This window comes from Tyto alba, unplaced genomic scaffold, assembly GCF_018691265.1.
Source record: "Tyto alba isolate M040663 unplaced genomic scaffold, T.alba_DEE_v4.0 Super-Scaffold_38, whole genome shotgun sequence".
In the NCBI taxonomy this organism is placed as follows: Eukaryota; Metazoa; Chordata; class Aves; order Strigiformes; family Tytonidae; genus Tyto; species Tyto alba.
This window is the reverse complement of record NW_024881313.1, coordinates 26,961,452-26,979,722: the sequence shown is the minus strand read 5'-3', so window position 1 is coordinate 26,979,722 and position 18,271 is coordinate 26,961,452. Positions and strand designations below refer to the sequence as shown.

Below are 18,271 nucleotides of genomic sequence, written 5' to 3'. Positions count from 1 at the left end.
GAGTGGCAAGGAAACACTTTGGCCAGATTTAAAGGCTGTTACAAAACTTCAGAGCACAGCTTTGATAATTTTTTATGGTAGTTCCCTTCTTGGTGGGAGGTAGCTTTTCCTACCTTCAAATTTGATCATGTGCCTTTATTTTACCCTAGTACACCTCAAAAAAGCTCTTTGACATCTCTATAGCCATTCCCTTCAAGTTCCATTGCCAAAGGCAGAAGCTGGCAACCTTTCTAGAGAAAAAATTCAAACTTGAATATTGTTACCTGGAGGCAGCTTTAAACTCTGCTACAAGAGCCAGCACTCAGAAAAGACTTTGAAAAACAAACTAAAAGGAGCTGATATAAAGTGTTACTTGCAGAAATAAGAATAACTTGTTCGAGTTCACTTATATCTGGTTTTGGGCAAATGTCCAGTAGAGAGCAGAGGTTCTGTTGTCAGTCATTTATTGAGGAGATCTGGTACAACTGTGCCACTATGAGATGGCTCTCACCTGAGGCCTGCAGACACTGCAATGAGTATTTGCACGAGTTTGCTCCTCTCCCCTCATCCCTTTTCAAGTCAGGCAGTGAGACCTCTGCTGTTAGTAAAAGAGAAGAGCTCAGCTGTGTTAGGGAAAATCCATTTCTGATCCCCAGGGTATTAATGGCAGATGCAGGAGACCAGGCAGAAGACTTAAGCATTTCCAGGGCTAAAATACCGGTTAAAGAAATGTAGCATTTATTTCTATCATTCTAGAAAGGGGGGCGCAGGGTGTGTACTGGAAACAGAAGGGCTTTGTCTGTGAAACCAACGGATCCACTCAAACAGCAAGAGCTAATGTTAAATGTTGTTTGAGCATAACGTTTTTAACCTCAGGAATGCTCCAATCTGGGGAAGACATACACAACCAGATGTAACGTTGGCCAAACCAGCCACACTGAAAACAGCTGGGACAGCAAATCAACTTTATAAGCCTTGCAGTCATACACTACAGTGAAAGTGGACACCGACCCTCTTCAGGCTGTCTGAGTTGCAACACAGACTTTAAGAACAGCTTTAAACTGTGACAAATTTAACATTACATTTATGACTCAAAATTACATGATAACTGATATAACTGTTAATTAAATTATATAAATATTTAAATTAATATCTTAACAATTCTGGAAACATGTATCTTATAATTTTTCATAGAACAGGCCCATCAACTTACCATATGGAAATTCATTCCTTCTTCTAAATCTTGAGATGGCATCTCATGTATGTGGATAATTCTCTTGAATGAGAAAAAAAAAATAATCTGTTCAGGTGCTCAGTTCAGGCTTCACAGGAGCTATGGAAAAACACTACATTACAGAGTCCTACATCATCTGTGCATACAGCCAGCCACTTGCAGATCTGACTATGGGGTTGAACACTAGATATTCATGGTGGCAATGCAGAAGTGGGCAATTTATTAGAGAACTGAAATCTATCTAGCCTGAAGAACGGATTTTCTTCATCAGTGTGCCGTTACCTTTTCCTGTTTTCTATATTCCCACTTTTTATTTCCCCCCCTTCTATTTCCAAAATTATATTTCCATATACCTGGATTAAAATTACATTATTTAATTTTCTCTTCACACTGTTATGTTTCAAAATATATTTTTTATTTTTTTTTATTTTTGTGACTTAGAACTAGTAACTACTACAAATACTGCTACTGAGGCATAGTATAATTTTTTAAATATTTAGATAACATTTTACTATTATTGTTATAATTTATATAAATCAAGATTAAATAATTCTCATTTTGTCTTTCATCGAATGGGACTATCAGTCAGGAAAAACCTATAACTTGAAAATTTGTCGATATTTTTTTTTCCTGTTAGGCGGCTATCAAATTATAAACCATTTATTACTAACTACATATTAGCACATGAAAAGAAGGAATAATGAGTTTGTACCCTCAGTAGCCACAGATCACTCCATGTCCCATGTCTGCCCCACCTGAGATACAAGAAATTATCTACTGCAGTTTGGAAATAAAGTGTAGACATTTATATTCCACAAGGTGTCACTCTAAAACAGCCAGAAAAAAAAAAATCACATCTTTTTGTTTCAAACTTAACCCAAAAGGTCAGAAATGACTAACATTTCAAATTTAACATAGTGAACTACCAGACTCTCTACTCAAAGCTACTACAATGCAACAGTAAAGGCAGTGGCTATTTTTTCTTGTAAACAGTGTATTTCAAAACCAGTGTATTTTTAACTTACTTGTCTAGCTGAAGTGTGCAAAATTGTCAGTAACTGTTTAAATCTGGCACAGCATCCAGCAGGTATTTTTATCAGGGTTCATTCCATTGCCCTTCAGTGAACTGCTGTTGGCTTAGTGAAGAGGCAGAGAAGTTCAGACAGAACATCTTAGATCTGCAAGGTATTTAAGCTTTTTAATAAAATACACCTGGTCTATGAACATATTGTCCTTTTAAATAAACATGGTGTGTTCCACAGAAATTTGAACATTCCCCCAAATATACAAATAGTTGTCAGCAATAAAACTAATGAAACCTCATTTTCTATGGTTCACCTGCAAACAGCGAATTAATTCTCTGGAATTTAACAGAAGAGACTTCCAAGCTTCCTTATATCCAACAAAGCTTACATTGTAGCTTTTCCTTTAGTAAGTCCACAACTTCTTTGGTAATTACCTATTTTCATAAACTTTTGAGAGATCTTTGACACATCTATTAGCTTTAATAGAAATTGACCATTAGGTTCAAACCATACTAGAGGAAACTGGGCAGAGGCATGAGTGCCTAACTGTCATTTCACAGGAAATTAGATTAATATTTCTAGAAAATTAAAATCATCTATGAGAAAGGACACAGAAAGTATGGAACAGATCTGTTAGCATGAGGGAGATAGCTACAGATGAGTTTAAATTGCTCAATACAGCAGAGCTCTGATACCTACACAGCGTAACAGGATTCTTACATAAAAAATACAGAAGCGGAAAAACTCCAGCAACTTCAACATGCACATTCATAATTCTGCATGCCCTCTGCCCCCACCTTGTGTTACTCTGTAACACTACAGCTTTCAAATACTTTGTTCACTCTATCCGGATTTGTTTCCTGTTTCTCTCTAGCCCTATTTCATGCTAGGCCCACTTCTAGTAAGCATGCTTCAGAAAAGCTTATGAGGCCAGGCCTCAAATGGGAGAAACAGAAGAATGTCTGCTTCAAAGATCTCAACAGATTTTGGTTGCTCACTTGTGTCAACAAGGCTGCAGATCCAGGCCCATGTCCAGATCTTTGAAGTAACTTGACAACTTCACTAGTAAAGAGGTAGGTGTGTAAGGATTTAAGCATCATCTTGTTTGTACGGCAGCTGACAACATTCTGAAAGCTTTAGTTAACACAACCAGGATGTTTGAGAACTTAGTTCTTCGAAACAGATTTCACATCAAGCAAAACATCTCAGTACGCATTTAACTTAAAAATGTGTTTGCAATTCTCTCACTTCTGTAAGAATTAGTGAAAGCCAGAAATGTAATAAATACCTTGCTGAAATTTAAATTAAAAAAAAAAAAAAAAGACAAAAAAAAAACAACAAACAAACAACAAACAAAACAAAACAAAACAAAATCTTTAAGAGAACTACTTTATAAGAAGAAGCCCCTATGGTCCAGACTGATCTTGTTAAACAACTGTGCTGCAGCTTTTACCTGGTATGAGCACAACCACATTTTAAAAAATAAATAATAAAAAAAAGCATGAAAATGAGACCATTAAAATCCTCATTCAAGGCTATTTGGAAATTATATTTTGAAACCACAAAACAAAAACAATTACTTGGCTAGGTAACCATATTTCTGAATTGCGACATTTTTATTGTTATAATTCCATTCACAAGATGTATTAATCATACCTGATTCCACTGATATGGCTATTAAAGGAGAGGAAAAACCTCAGTGGTTGCCATAACAGACACTTCCTTCACTGTTTTTTCCATTCAAGTCACACGTAATACAATTAAGTTTTTTTTTTGTTAGTCTACACACAGCATTCAACTCTCACATTACTCTCTCTCTCTTTGAGACTTTGTGCATATACATAGCTTCTGTTCATAACTATGTCTAACAAGCAAGTTGCAAAAGGAAGCTCTATCTCTCTGAGATAGAAAAAACAAACAAAAAATCCAACCAAACAAACCAACCAGAATTTTTCCTACTCTCTGAGTAGGAAAAAACAGAAATCTGAGAAAATGGACTAGAAAAGAGTCATTAGAAACAGCAGAAGAATAAACTGATTTTTGCTACCTGCCACTGCCAGTCTGCATGAGATACTATCAAATTACCCTAAAAGTTAATTAACTAATTTTCTTCAGTTTTTAAATTAAGCAAATACTTGAACTAACACAACTTTTCCTAGAATAATGAAATCATTGTTATCTCTCCTCCAGGACCTCATAGTGCCTTAAAAAAAAAAAAAAACGAAACGAAAAAAAAAAAACAAATCTCAACCAAATTAAATCCACTTGCCATAAAACAGTATTTTATCCAGTAGTGCTGACAACCAAGATGCAGCTACTTCTATCAGCTGCTAACAGTTCAGCATTCAATACATTCTCGTCCTGTACACACCCATGCACAAAACACCAAGTGGATAAAACAGAAAAAAATCTGTGGGCAAAATTAGTCAATCCAAACCAGAAGCTGAGCAAACCCCTTTGTTTTCTTTGAAGTGATGCTGCATTCAGAGAAAGATCACACTGGATTTGGCTATTACACTGATGTCTTCAGTGTAACAATACAGACCAGCAATTATGTTTGGTAAGAATGGAAGGAAAACCCTGGAGAAGTGAGAGACAACAGAGCTTGAAGTCCTTCAAACTGTGTCAGTGTAGACAGAAAAATTTACAATTACTTTTGGAAACAGAAAAATCCATCAGAGCTTACAATCAAAAAAACCCCCCAAAAAACAAAGAAACCAAACCCACATGTACTCACACAATATACTTATTTTAATCCCCTTTTTCCCAGGTCACAACAGCTGAGTCTGTTTTAGACAGTGAGGAGGCAACTCTGCCTGGATAGCCTCGAGATTTCTCTTTGTAACTCTGCTCTCCCCTCCATTTAGATGGGGGAAGAAACCAGCTATGACTCAAATCTGTACCTTAAGAGGAAGCTGACTGTTACATCCCTCATCGCCCACAACTCTAGGAGGCTGAAGACATTTTTCAAGAGACCATTTCCTCTGGGCTACATTAAATTCTATTTGGGAAAAAAAAAAAAAAAAAAAAAATCCATGCAGTCTTGTGTACACCTTCCTGTAAAGGCAGACCCTCTAACTATCTGTCTCAAATTTGCAAACGGTTGCATGGTTTCAGCAAGGGAGAAGAGTTTCACACCATAGGGATGTGTTTTTCCTACAGAAAGGAAATCACAATTATTTCAGCCTTTTTTTTCTTGTACAATATTCCTGGCTCTGATAAATCAAAGCTTGGGCAGTGCTCAAATTCTCTTGTAATAAACAAACTTGGATTAATTTAATGCTTCTGTACTAAGAATAATACCATGTTCAAGAGGTCTTTCTCCTGTACCACACCAAGCACTCTGCTTCACTAACCTGAATTGGAATCAGATTCCTGTGGAAATTATATTGATATCCAAAGCTCAGAGCTATGTTTTTATTAGAGAAGTAGGTGCTACCCATTCCCAGCCTTGACAAATGAGACTGTGACATAGCCATCGAGTAAGTTAATTAAGACTGAGCACCTCTTCACTTGCTATTTGTACATTCTTAGCATCCTCTTCTTCTGTAGAAACTCCATCATATTGTGAGAAAAGGCATTCAAACCAACCATACACATGTGCCACAAGACAGAAGGTGTTTTTTGAACCTGTGGTCAAGAAGTTCTTTGGAAAGAGTACTGAACCCAAAGCCTGGTTCAGCTGAGAACTGAAGAGTAAAATGGGGACAGAGGACAAGTCCCCGTACTCACATGAAACACAACAGCCACGGATACTGTGTTTCCTTTGGTATGTGATTGACAGGCACATCCCAGACCTTTCACAAAGATTAATAAATTTGCATACTTGCACTGTACAATTCTAGATGATAATTCTTTCAGGAAAAGGGATAGATCTATCATTTACACAAAAAATGAGAGGTGAAGGAACTGAAATGGACAGCTTTCCTACCCGTTGTCAATGAAGGAAATACTTTGAGTTCAGTGTCTGATCGACTTGGTAATTCTTTGCAAGCAGATTGTTTGGCCTCTGGATGAACCAAAAGTGATCACAAAACACAGAAAGTAGTTTCCTCTCTCCCATCAAAATGTATCCTCAGGAAAAAGATTAGTAACTGATTTTGATAAAAACCCTAAGATTTACCCTAAGAAGTTCAACACAGTCATTATAAACTGACCTTTTCTTGGCCTGGTATCCAGAATGTGGGTGCCATTATACAAGTACAGGCACTTTCACCAGACTGTTAGGCAGCACGGCTCCTAAAACGTGTTAGTGTCACCTTCCAAGAACTTTGGCATTTACGAATTCAGACCCCACTTACATTCCAGTCAACTTCCATGAAAAATAAGAAGTAATGATGAATAGTTCCAGCCACTTTCACTTTTTCTACCTTTAGAGAGGAGCACTATCAAGCACAGGACTTACATACACAAATGCAAGTTTAACGGACAGTAAGCCAAAAGAAAAATTCTTTTCTTGTACATAGCACATGTGCATCTACTCTGGATTCCCGTGTTGCTATACATTCCAAAACATGTCACTGACATAGAATGAGTCCCACAACTGATCTAATACCTGCGAGGGGCTATATAGACACTTAAAGAAAAAAAATAAATGGAAGGAAGACTTAATATGATTTATTTTCTTTTATAACCTAAATTAATTTGCATATCCTAGCATATATGCTATCTATTGCTTTAATCCTCTAATATACTGCTTGAACAGAGAGCCAGGCCCTAGCAGTCCCATCTCACATAAGTATTTTGGTATTATTTCTCTGACAAATCCCAGTGGTACACTGACTTTTCCCTCAAATCTTTGTTTTATCTCAGGGAGGTGTCTCACAAAGTTTTCAATGTACCTCTCTCAAACAAATTCAGAACTGGATTTATTGTTTTAAGTAGTAATTTTTGCAGTAGCAATCTGACAACAGATTCTTGGCATTTTTGCAGATCTGACTTGGTTCATTTTCAAATAAGTTATTTCATTCACCAAAGACATATCTTGGTTCTAATTTACTGACCACACTTTTAAAATGTTCTTGTTCACCAAACTCACTCATTCTCACTTTAAAATACAGAAATGTGTGTTGCTAATTCTATCAAAAGTAATGCTATATCAAACTGAATTACTGAGAATGAAATAATAATGTCAAACTTTTTTTTCCCTAGTCTTAGTTTAAATGAGTCAGGTTTTGTATAGTTGACTTTTCTGAAGCAGGATACTTTTGCCTGGTGCAGATAAACAGATCAAATGGAGTCTTCCAGAGTGATCAAACACACACCGAGAGCATTTGAGTTTAGCACCTATTATTAACAAAGCACACCCCCACACACACAAGTAATTATTTAAATAAAAAAATAAACATTAATAAAATGTTTTAAAGGTATTGGCAAAGAAATTACTGTAGACTCCATAGGTGTGGAACAGACATGGATTCCTCCTAGAAAATTTCTAACTACGGTTAGTACCAGATACTTTTGGGAAGATAAGAAGCTTTTACTGGAGAGACATCCACCACACACCCAATTTTCTTTCCACTTAAGTTTACAAATCCCTTGAGAGTCAGGAGCAATGCCTACTTGTAACAGAAAACAGATTCTAATGCCAGAGCCACAACAAACAATTTCCTAGACACTTTTGTTGCAGTCTAGAGGCTGCAACGTGGACCTGCAGACTGTACTTATACTGTCCAACTTTAGCAGAACCTTTGACTTCTGCTGACTTCAGCACTTAAGATGTATTTTCAAAGTGAAACATATATTTCCAAGTTTACTTCACTTTCCTTCGAGACCTACAGCAGACCCTGTGGACCCAAAATACAGCCTGTTTCCTTTTAAAATCAACTGATGTGGCTGCAGGAAGTGAGAGATAATACCACTTCTTACAAAAATCTCACTTAGTAGGATTTTCAAAAGATTCAAGAAAGTTATCCTGTGTATTTCAAGTAATTTAGGAAAGAAAACTAGTTTTAAAAATTTTAAAAAATACACACACAGAGACACCATCCCAACAGTGTCAGAGTGAAGACTGGGTTAAATGTGAATTCAGTTTAACTAAGTGAAGTTTGAGTGACTTTAGTAATGGTGTGATTCTATCCCTCGCCCTACTCCACATACACACACTCCCCCCAGTAAAGCAAATTAAGTGGGAACTAAGCCTTTCTTCTTACCACATCAGTAAGGCAATGGTGCTGCTAGTTCCAACAAAGGTCCCGAATACTCTGCTGTACTGGCCAACAAAGAATTAGATCATTCCTGAATTAAAGAAATACCCAGAAGCAATTTTGCATAAGCACTATTTTCTTTTAAAGCACAATGGAAAGTTGGCATGTACTGCATTTACCAGAACTGTAATATGGTTTAAGCATGGGTTTTTAAAAAATCTTCAGCTCTCACCTACAGGCTATTCCGGAACCCTGTGAATCAGCAGATAGTTACTGTTTGTTGGAAAGCTTCCTTCTTTAAGTCACCTTTACTTCCTCTCAGTACTTTGCAGAAAGTGTGAAAATAACTACACCATCACCCTTGGCTATAGGCAACTGTCTACAACTGTCCAGAATCTAAGCCATGAAGTATTCAGAATGCAAAATTGAATTTTGATACATAAACCTCTAATAAATCAAATATTCCGCAGACTACATGAAATTTAAATAAATAGCAGCCATGTAACAGACAACTTCTTTCAGGTGTTTACAATACACTTAGCATCATGTCATGAGTTCAGGTATGCTTTTTCCTTTGTCCTCTTCCAGAGGACAACTCAGGAGTTTTAAAGCATCTCAAATAACCAGATGTTTAAAGGAAATCAGACACTACACAGGTTAAACAACATGGTTCTATTAAAAACTATCTTTAACCATGGCACTCAGTAACAGCAATACAATACTTTTTTCCACAAAGCAACTAATATAAAAATATGCCATAAAATCATCTGTAGACTAGTATGCTAGTACATACATGTAATCATAACATTCTTTTATAAACTCTTTCCTGAGATACCTTGGGTTGTTTGATTTTTTTGTATTACTGGATGTATTATCTTTATGATTCATCTAAAACACGTGTAAAATATTCCGTATGTGCAGGACACTCAGTAACATGTAAAAAGTAGTACGTAAATATATGGCAAAGAAACAGCTCTTAGAAATTATGCATTTTTTTTACTTTGTTACATTTTTTTAACATTTGGCTCCTTGGGAGATGGAAGGGAGGAGCATGAAAAACCTGAAATTAGAGCTATGAATTGACAAAAAGCAGGAAAGCATTTCGGGAATGTTAGGAGTTGGAATATAATATAAATGACACAAAGAGAAAGCCATAATTCATGTTGGCTATGTATTGCCTCATAAAGCAACTGGACATATTTTAGTCAGTTCACAGTATAATAAATATTTTTACTAATCTGTTTTGGAAGAGCAAACATCTTTTAGGGTTTCAAGCTCCTCTATAAGTTTCTTGTTCTGAACTTCTAGCACTGCAACACGACTCTCCAGACATTTTATGTATTCTTTCTTCCGACGTCGACATTCTTTAGCAGCTTCCCTGCAAAAAGCAGAAGTAAAAAGTGCAAACAAAAAAGCCATTTGCATGCCATTAGAAAGCTCAGCAGAGTATGAAGACTATGACAAAATTCCAAATTTTGGAATATCTCCCAACTCAGTCTGAAAACACTAAGCAAAACTGGGTTCCACAAGGGCCTCAAGTGTCTCTTGCTCAAGTTCATATGGCAATCTGTAGAATTGCTTCCTCTCATGCCTTGATTAAAGTTCGTAATAAACGAGGTCCAAATGAAAGACAGTTATTCTGCTTTATGACAATAAAGATCTTTGAGGGCCTTGAGTTCCTCAATGAGAGTCTTGTTTTGGTTTTCAAGCACAGCCACACGATTTTCAAGACATTTGACATATTCTTTCTTCTTTCTGCGACATTCTCTGGCAGCTTCCCTGGAACCAATACAAGGCAAATGACTACAGGAACAGCCACAATATGGCAAAGACTTGGATAAATGAAATTACCTTCAATCCATGTGGTTCCACAATAACAACAACAACAACCACCACCAACTGTTGGATTGCATGAACAGAACAGCAGATAACAGCCATAAGCAGTAACATGGTTAAAACACAATTCAAAACTACTAGAACTTCAAACAAATTCAGCATCAACAAATACAAAGATGGAATTAATACGCAGAGGAACTGAGAAAAACAGTGAGTAAACAATAACGTATTGACTTGTACTAAACATCAAGACTGAAAGCAGCATTTCTTCTTCCCGTCACATGCTATTTTGTGTGTTAATCAGGAGGATTATCTTCTGCAGTCAAAATCTTAAAATCAAACCCAAAGAATTTACTTTCAGAAAACACAAGCATAACACTACTCTCCTGTGATAAAAAGCTAGATGCCAATCTTACAACCTGCTGTATTTTTTTTTACCTAAATGTAACAATCTACAGTAAAATTTAAGTCCCAACAAATACAATTTATTAGCATTTTAGAACTGCTGAGCATGTCAGCCACCTGCATCTGGGTTTTTTCTGTTGCTGGCAAATCGCAGTCTGGAGCCATTCTCATAGCTCTGCTCAGAATTCTGTTATATTGAAGCTAAACGCTTTGGGTAATATTTTCAGAAGCATGTGACCGATCAAGCATTCAGTTCCAGAAGAAATTTTAGGAGTACTGGGAGTCTACTCCTTTAACGTCTTGGAACACGATAAATTGCCAAGTTGTGAGTGTGTAACTTTCCAGCAGCTTAGGAGAGGTAGCACAGATGCTAATTTTAAAAGTGAAGAGAGGAGAAACACAAGGAGGCAAAACAATGCAGCTATCCTTGTGAGTAATTTAGAATAAAGGACAGGCATGAGAGCAAAGCAATACTGTGAATTTAATCAAGTGGCTTAAAATAAAACAAGTGGCTATTAAATGTATCAGAGATCTGCATAGCAGACTATTTCTTCCATTAATCTAACTGCTATGCATTAAAAAAAAAAAAATAGATTCCCATGAGAATAGCAAGAAGAATGCAAAGAGAAAGACTGGCATTTATAGCATATGGTCAGGTCCACGCCAACTAATTAAAAAATATATAGCCACCTCACACAATATGCCTCACAAAATGACAGGGGCACTGAACAGTAACTTATCCCAGTAGCCAAGTATTTAGGAAAGTCTATAATTATCATTCCATCCTAGTATAAGTGCTCTTCACAGCATCATTAATGGACAACTGCTAATGAGATCCTCAGATACTTTCCTAACCAATTCTTTGCTGGGATGTTTCAAAATGAAGAAACCCTTACTGGTCATTCTACTGTCAGTAGGGTGGGGCAGGGGGAATAAAAAATTCAACAGTAAGCATACCTCCAGATCATTTCAAAAACTATCAGAAAGGGACAACACTAATACTAATTTCTGAATTCCCATAATATTTTAGAATTAAAAATCCACGGTGATAAGGTCAACTCTAGCTTTCCAAAGTTAACACCCAATACTCAATGCTGTAAGGATGTGGGATGACTGACAGAATTTCTTGCCTTCCCTTTGTCAACCACAGGCAGTGCTCATGACCTTAAGAAGAAAACTTCATTAGAATGTTTCGGGGGTTTTCTTGCAACACTGACTATGAATTGTTATATAGTCTTACCTATTTTTCATAAGTCTCAGCTCTCTCTTGCGTGTTGCCTCTTCTGCCAGTTGCTGAGGGCTATGCAAAGTCCCTGGTGAGGCTGCCATTACCACCCCCTGAGGTAAGGTAGTGGTCGGGGTTCGAATCTGGTAAGCTGGCATGTCTCCAGTGGCAGCTGTACAGAAGAATCATATTTTAAACTTTATGGCAAAGAAGAACTATGCAAAAGTCACTCTGGAAATAACAGATTGCTGTTGATGAGTTATCCAGGATCCCTGGTACATTAAATATTTAACAGGCCTGTAATGTCACAACTATATTTGTTACCTTACTAGCATTTCTTTCTGCACTGTAGAATAAGTTATCTTAAGTTGCTCTATCACATGGCCCTACTAACCAGCCAGACCAAAGCCTGTGAAAGCTTCCACGTGGCTTTTTTCAGACAACGTAGAGAAAGATGTTTGAGAAACACTGTCAGAGCATCCACACTTATTTCCTGTTTGCACAATCCCACAAAAAAATGGTCCTGCTGTTGCAGCCACTGAGGTTTATATGCTACCCCTGTCCTCTAACAGAGGCTTCAGAAGTCAACTTTCTCCTCCTTACCTGTGATAGCAACAGTACCAGCCTTACTGCCTCTCCTCCCTTTCCAGCAGCAGTTTGGCAACCCCTGGAAAACCAGTGAGAGCTGCTGCTGCCAAAATGAAAATGAACAGACAAGTGCTCATGATGAAGAGGAGCATGTTCCTTGAGCAAGAGGAATACAAATAGGATGCTGCAGCATTAGTGGGCAAAAGGAGGTAGTGGCGGTTGCACAGGAAGGGGTGTAGCTACACAGTAAATCGGAGTGCAAAAGTTCATTCAGCTCCTGAGCCTGCCAGTTTTGAGCTCTCCCCAGTTTGGAACCAATACCTTTCTGATAGTTTCACCTCATTTCTGTATTTCTGAGGTACTTTGTTCCTACATGATGTACCCCAACTTTAAAATACTATGAAAGTCCTAAGTACTTGTGTCTTGTCTCACAGAGAGGGGAAAAAAAAGGCAAAAAAAAAAAAAGGCAAAAAAAGCCCCAAACAAATAACAAACCTATCCCTCTTCAAATTATAAGCAATTATTTACCTATTCCTTTCCATAAATACTTTATATTATCACAGAACAAAACTTCAAATTTTGTCATTAAAGCAATTGAATATAGAAGATGAAATTTCAGGGGCTGTTAAGTTACACTTAACTTATTCTTTAATTCCTTAAAGCAATATTCAAATAACGGAAAAACTTAACTTGTGTCATGGTTTAACCCCAACTGGCAACTAAGCACTACACAGCTGCTCACTCACTCTCCCCCCCTGCTGGGATGGGGGGAGAGAATTGGAAGGGTAAAAGTTAGAAAACACATGGGTGGAGATAAGAACAGTTTAATAATTGAAATAAAAAATAGTAATAATAAATAATAATTGTAGTTACAAGAAAAAATAACAAAATGGGAGTGAAATAAAACCCAAGAAAAACAAGGAATGCAAGTGAAAAACAACTGTTTACCACCAACCAACAGATGGCCAGCCAATTCCTGAGCAGTGGCCCCCTGACCAGCTTTCACCCTATTTGATATGCTGGGCATGATGCCATACGGTATGGGATGTCCCTTTGGCCAGCTGGCATCAGCTGTCCTGGCTGTGTCCCCTCCCAGCTTCTTGTGCATCCCCAGCCCACTCGCTGACAGGGCGGCATGAGAAGCTGAAAAGCCCTTGACTTAGAATAAGCACTGCTCAGCAGCAAAAACATGTGTTTTCAACATTATTTCCATCCTAAATCCAAAATACAGTACTATACCAGCTAGTAGAAAGAAAATTAACTCTATCCCAGCCAAAAGCAGGACAACTTGGAATAAAAAAAATTTATACAAAAAAAAATCTTTGGGGAGGCTGACAGGTAGAACAGTAGAGACATTAGTCAGCTACAGGGGGAAAAAATCAAAACCTAAATTTAATTAAAAAACTACTATTACTCTTATTAAGTTAATGCAGGTGCTTCATTAATTAATACAAAAAAATAGGATCAAGCTGTGTTTAGACTACAATTCCACAGCCATGTCCTGAAAACATTATCAGCTTAAGCACTTTGCACCTCCCCCCTTCTCAGTCCTGTGGGTAAAAGTGTTTGTGGAATTACAAGATGAACTGGACCAGTGAACTGACCTGGGCTGGATAATCCCCTTGGAATGGGGGAGGGAGAGAGAAATCAGCCCAGGACAGCCCTGTGAGCACTACAGGCAGCCACCATGAACACCAGGCTTGCTAGTCTTGTACATCTACAAGAGAATTACTGAACCCTTTCTTTAAGTTCTCCACCTCTCTTAGTAGTCCCAGTTATGTCAATGGGACAATATTTCAGCTCACTATTTAAAAAAATAAAATTTTAGAAACTCTTCAGGCTCGCCTTTATGCTGGCCACATTACACACATTTTATAGACACTGTGGTAAGAACTACCTTTTTCTATCATCACTATGTAAAAAAGAGATGTTATCATAGTTTGCATTAGCTACAATGAATTAGAAATCCAAGTGAACCATTTTGTAGATCAAGTCATGGGGAAAGACTCATAACCCAGGTCACCTCAGCCTGGCAAGACCAACAACTTTGTTGTCTCTGTTTGATTAACACAGCAGATGTTAGCTAGCAGGAGTTACTGCTGCTGTTAAGAGGACTCAGTGTGATAACGTAACTGCAACATGGCTTAACAAAACCAAGTCCCTATCTCAGCTGGGATCAGCAAACACCACTTTAAGTATCAACGTGTTGCATGAATAGTATGACTAGGTTCCAGTAGTGTCTGACCCTGCCTAACATGGCTCGCTCACAAACCTACCAGCACCCTAAGAAGAATATATAACCATTTTGGTGGTACAGTATCTTGTACCTGTGCAGTAATATGTGCTTTATGATACATTATTGCAAATCAACTACTTCAAAGTCTGCATAATTTTTTGTATAATATCTCAAGAAGTTACAATAAGATACTGTTTGCCCTGATAAAGACATTGGGAATGATGAAACAGGCTTTAAGCAGGAGAGATAAAATACCCTTGGAAAAAAATCATAGCTTAAAGTCTAGTAAAGTATCTACATATTGCAGAGAAGGGTACCTTCCATTTCAGCATCTGAGACAAAAATCCCACACACCTTGATCCAGACTTACAAAGCTCTGTGGCTGTTTCTAATGAAACTGAATGGAGGCTTAAAGTAATTCCTAACATACCAGACATAGGACTGAGATGGTTAATAAAGCGGCAAACCTGGAGATGGTGTATTTCCCTAACACATTGCCCCAGGTCATCTTTCTTTCCCCCCACCCGCAACCCCCTTAAAATTGCATGGGAGTAAAAAGTCACTGAAAACCTGAAGCTTTGAGACTTACAAAAAGGAGATTATTAACAGGAAGGCAAACAAGCAGAAAACCAACCTAAAAACCAAACTCCATTTGGAAGAGTGCAACTAACCTTGTAAATTAAGCTCTGAGAAAATAATAAATAAATAAATAAATAAATAAATAAAATTGATCCCCTTGTATTAGGAAGTTCTTGGAAAAAGTAACTTGCTGAACACTAGAGAGCATCCCTGCACTTGAGTTCTTTCAATAACTATCCAGGAGAAAAAAAGCCTGATGCATGCTATGTATTAGTAAGTCTGTTCTCCCCTTCTGTGAGTCATAATGATGGGACTAGATTATCAAAGGGTTTTTAACTTCACCCCTAAACTGGCTAAACAAGGCATGAATCATTATCCCTTTGAGCATAAAAAAAAAAAAAAAGCCAAAATGTCGACTTGGAGAAGATACTTATCTTTGGATTAGTGAAACAATATATGTACCAGCAATGAGCAGCAGCACGTAGGTACTGGCTGCGAACTGGTTAACATCACAGATCTGCCGGCGGCTATTGACGAAGCAGAAAGGAACTGACTAAATCGCAGCATGACTTGGAGCTGACGTATCTTGTTTGGAGTTTAACTTTTCCAGTTCCCTACTGCAACACGATTCCAGGAAATCTAATGACGTCAGCCCTTTGAACTCAATTAGCTGAGGAACAGACCATTTTAACAGTGGAGGAGAAAACAAGCAGACGTTACAATACTTAAAATTACTGCTCTCAAATTTGTTTGCGTTCAGTATTTTCTTTAATAATGGAAACATAGGGTTTATTTACACTACTGAAACAATGAACACCTTTCTTACAGCTATGTTTAAGCCTATTTTAGCTATCAAATCTGTGTTTAATGTTAAACAAAAAAGCAGTGTAATTTTTACAAAATAAAAAACAATTATGAGCATAGTAACATATATTACTATCTCCACAATAAAAAATAATTTAAAAGCAGAGTGGTGGATTTTTCATCAAAATCCTGCATCAAATAGTAAAGATTAGTCATCTGAATCAATCTGTGCAAGAACTCATACATTAACCGTGATTTTTTCCCCCAAAATGAAACTAGTAAAATTGCCCTGAAATCCTACACTGACTAGATATAACTAGAAGCTATTTGTATCAGTTCTGAAAGATGAAAGTTATAGCAACAGGTTCAAAAGAAAAGGTCACAAATAGCAACTATGCACTGCTTAGACATCCAAAAACATAAAGTAAAAGACTAACAAAATTTTTACCTGTTTCATCTCCTGTTACAGCCATGATCAGCTTCTGCACACACGATTCTCCTGTTCCTCTACCAGAGCTCAGCATGAACTGTTCCAAACTAGCAAGCATGTGCAGGATTACAAGCAAGAGCACTGACATCACAGTGACGTCATTTGCTTACCACTGTCATTAATATGCTCTGTCACTGGAACAGCTCACTGAAACTGCAACCCAAAGAACTCCTTTTTCAGTAAACCTTTCCCCCCCCCTCTTCTTCCATATTTCTATAAGCCTAGCTTTGTTCTTTTTCCCTGAATTATTCATAAAGCTACAGAAAACATCACAAAGCTGGCTGTAAAGCAAGACCTGAAAATTCACAGCATTGATTGGCAGAAATTAAAATGCGGCTCTAGAATTCATTAATTAATCCAAATGATAAAGTCACGATAGAAAATAGGGACATTATTAAAAGATACGGAATTGTTTTGATTGGAGCAGTTCCACTAAAAGGCAGAGAACTCTGTCAGAGAGACATGCAAGACAGGAAAGCTTAATAAGCTCTAACAAGTAGGTAAATGAAAAGCTCAAACTACTTGCTTTGGGGTGGGGGGGGAATCCACAACCCACTCATTTAATAGCTTCAGAAAAGAGTGAAGAAAGGTCCAAAGTAAATCAACCTAAAGCTAGTGATTTCAGATGCTGTAACAGGCAGAACAGTAACTGTGGGTAAGGACTACCTCTCCCCTGGTCCTTCCTTTTTCAAAATAAGTCCAAGAGATCTGGTTGACTGACTTTGTAAAAAACAAACAAACAAAAAACCCAACTCAGCTCTAACAGAGTTACTCATAATTTGCATCAATTTAAGTGAAATTAGTTTCAGACTAATAGTCCAGGCACTGGACTGTATGTAGGGCATAGCAAACTTCTAAAGGCCTTTGTAATAAAGAAATTCAGACTGGTAATTTGTCAGCTGTGAAACTATGTCAAGGACAGCAATAATGGAAGTATCAATGCAAAAAAGGAGCAAGGACCACTTCAGGATCATATGAACAGAAGATCAGAACAGAAGCACACAAGAAATTCAAGCCACAGATCTCAAGTATCACTGTTTACATCACCAACCATATTATGAAAACACACATAGATTCCAACAGAATGATCTTTGATACAACTTTTATACATAAATTTTCACTAACAATTAAACACTTTCTTTTGCTAAAGCTAGCAAAAACCCCTTAACCTGTATTAGGAAACTGCCAGGTCATCAGAACTGCCCCTTATTCTGCCTACAAATGTAAACTTCTAGCAAATGAAATACCACTCAGCTGGATCAACACCTTTGGCACTTCTATACTAATCCTTTTCCCCTCATCACAGGTTATTAGAAATTATCAAGCACAGGGTTTATGTGATGCCATCCATTATTACATGAGATTCATCAACAACTACTTTAGAAAAAATATAAATACATATGCTATTGGCAAGAATCTGCAACAGATGTTTTCTGACATAGGTCTGATATTAAATGCAATCCCTAAATTCTGTGCTCCTTCACAGATTGGGGAGGTTTTAGGAAACAACTGAGGAGCTACTCTCTCTGCTCCCCTGGCATCCCTACTCCCAAAACTCTGAAGAATCAAAGCAACACATACAAAATAGTCCAGTCAACTGGAGAGACAGAGACGTCCTCTAGTTTAAGGGATGTGTATGCACGTGCATAGAAAACACATTAGATTCATACTCAGAAAACATGCATTACCAGAGTGGGAAATTTGTTTGAGGGACAGACAAATTT

At 37.4% G+C, this 18,271-nt stretch overlaps 1 protein-coding gene and 1 long non-coding RNA gene across 10 annotated transcripts in view; both read right to left on the bottom strand.

Moving 5' to 3' along the window:
* Window positions 1-202: 202 nt before the first annotated feature.
* Window positions 203-3,520, bottom strand: LOC122154340. Its single transcript, XR_006166232.1, has 3 exons — window positions 2,239-3,520; window positions 1,193-1,255; window positions 203-577 (listed from the first exon to the last, which is right to left on the bottom strand). It is a non-coding gene; the product is annotated as an uncharacterized LOC122154340 (long non-coding RNA).
* Window positions 3,521-9,041: 5,521 nt separating this feature from the next.
* CREM (cAMP responsive element modulator) overlaps window positions 9,042-18,271 on the bottom strand; it is a 33,055-nt gene continuing 23,825 nt past the window's right edge. For 3 of the 9 annotated variants that reach the window (XM_032982646.2, XM_032982643.2, XM_042801787.1), the window contains 2 exons: window positions 11,866-12,022; window positions 9,042-10,163 (listed from right to left, as the gene is read on the bottom strand). In XM_032982646.2, coding sequence (XP_032838537.1) covers window positions 10,019-10,163; window positions 11,866-12,022 — 302 coding nt within the window. In that variant the 3' untranslated portion in view covers window positions 9,042-10,018. Of the gene's footprint in view, window positions 10,164-11,865; window positions 12,023-15,715; window positions 16,070-16,505; window positions 17,078-18,271 lie in introns of those variants that run through there. The other 6 variants (XM_032982645.2, XM_032982647.2, XM_042801785.1 and 3 more) reach the window with 5 other exon arrangements.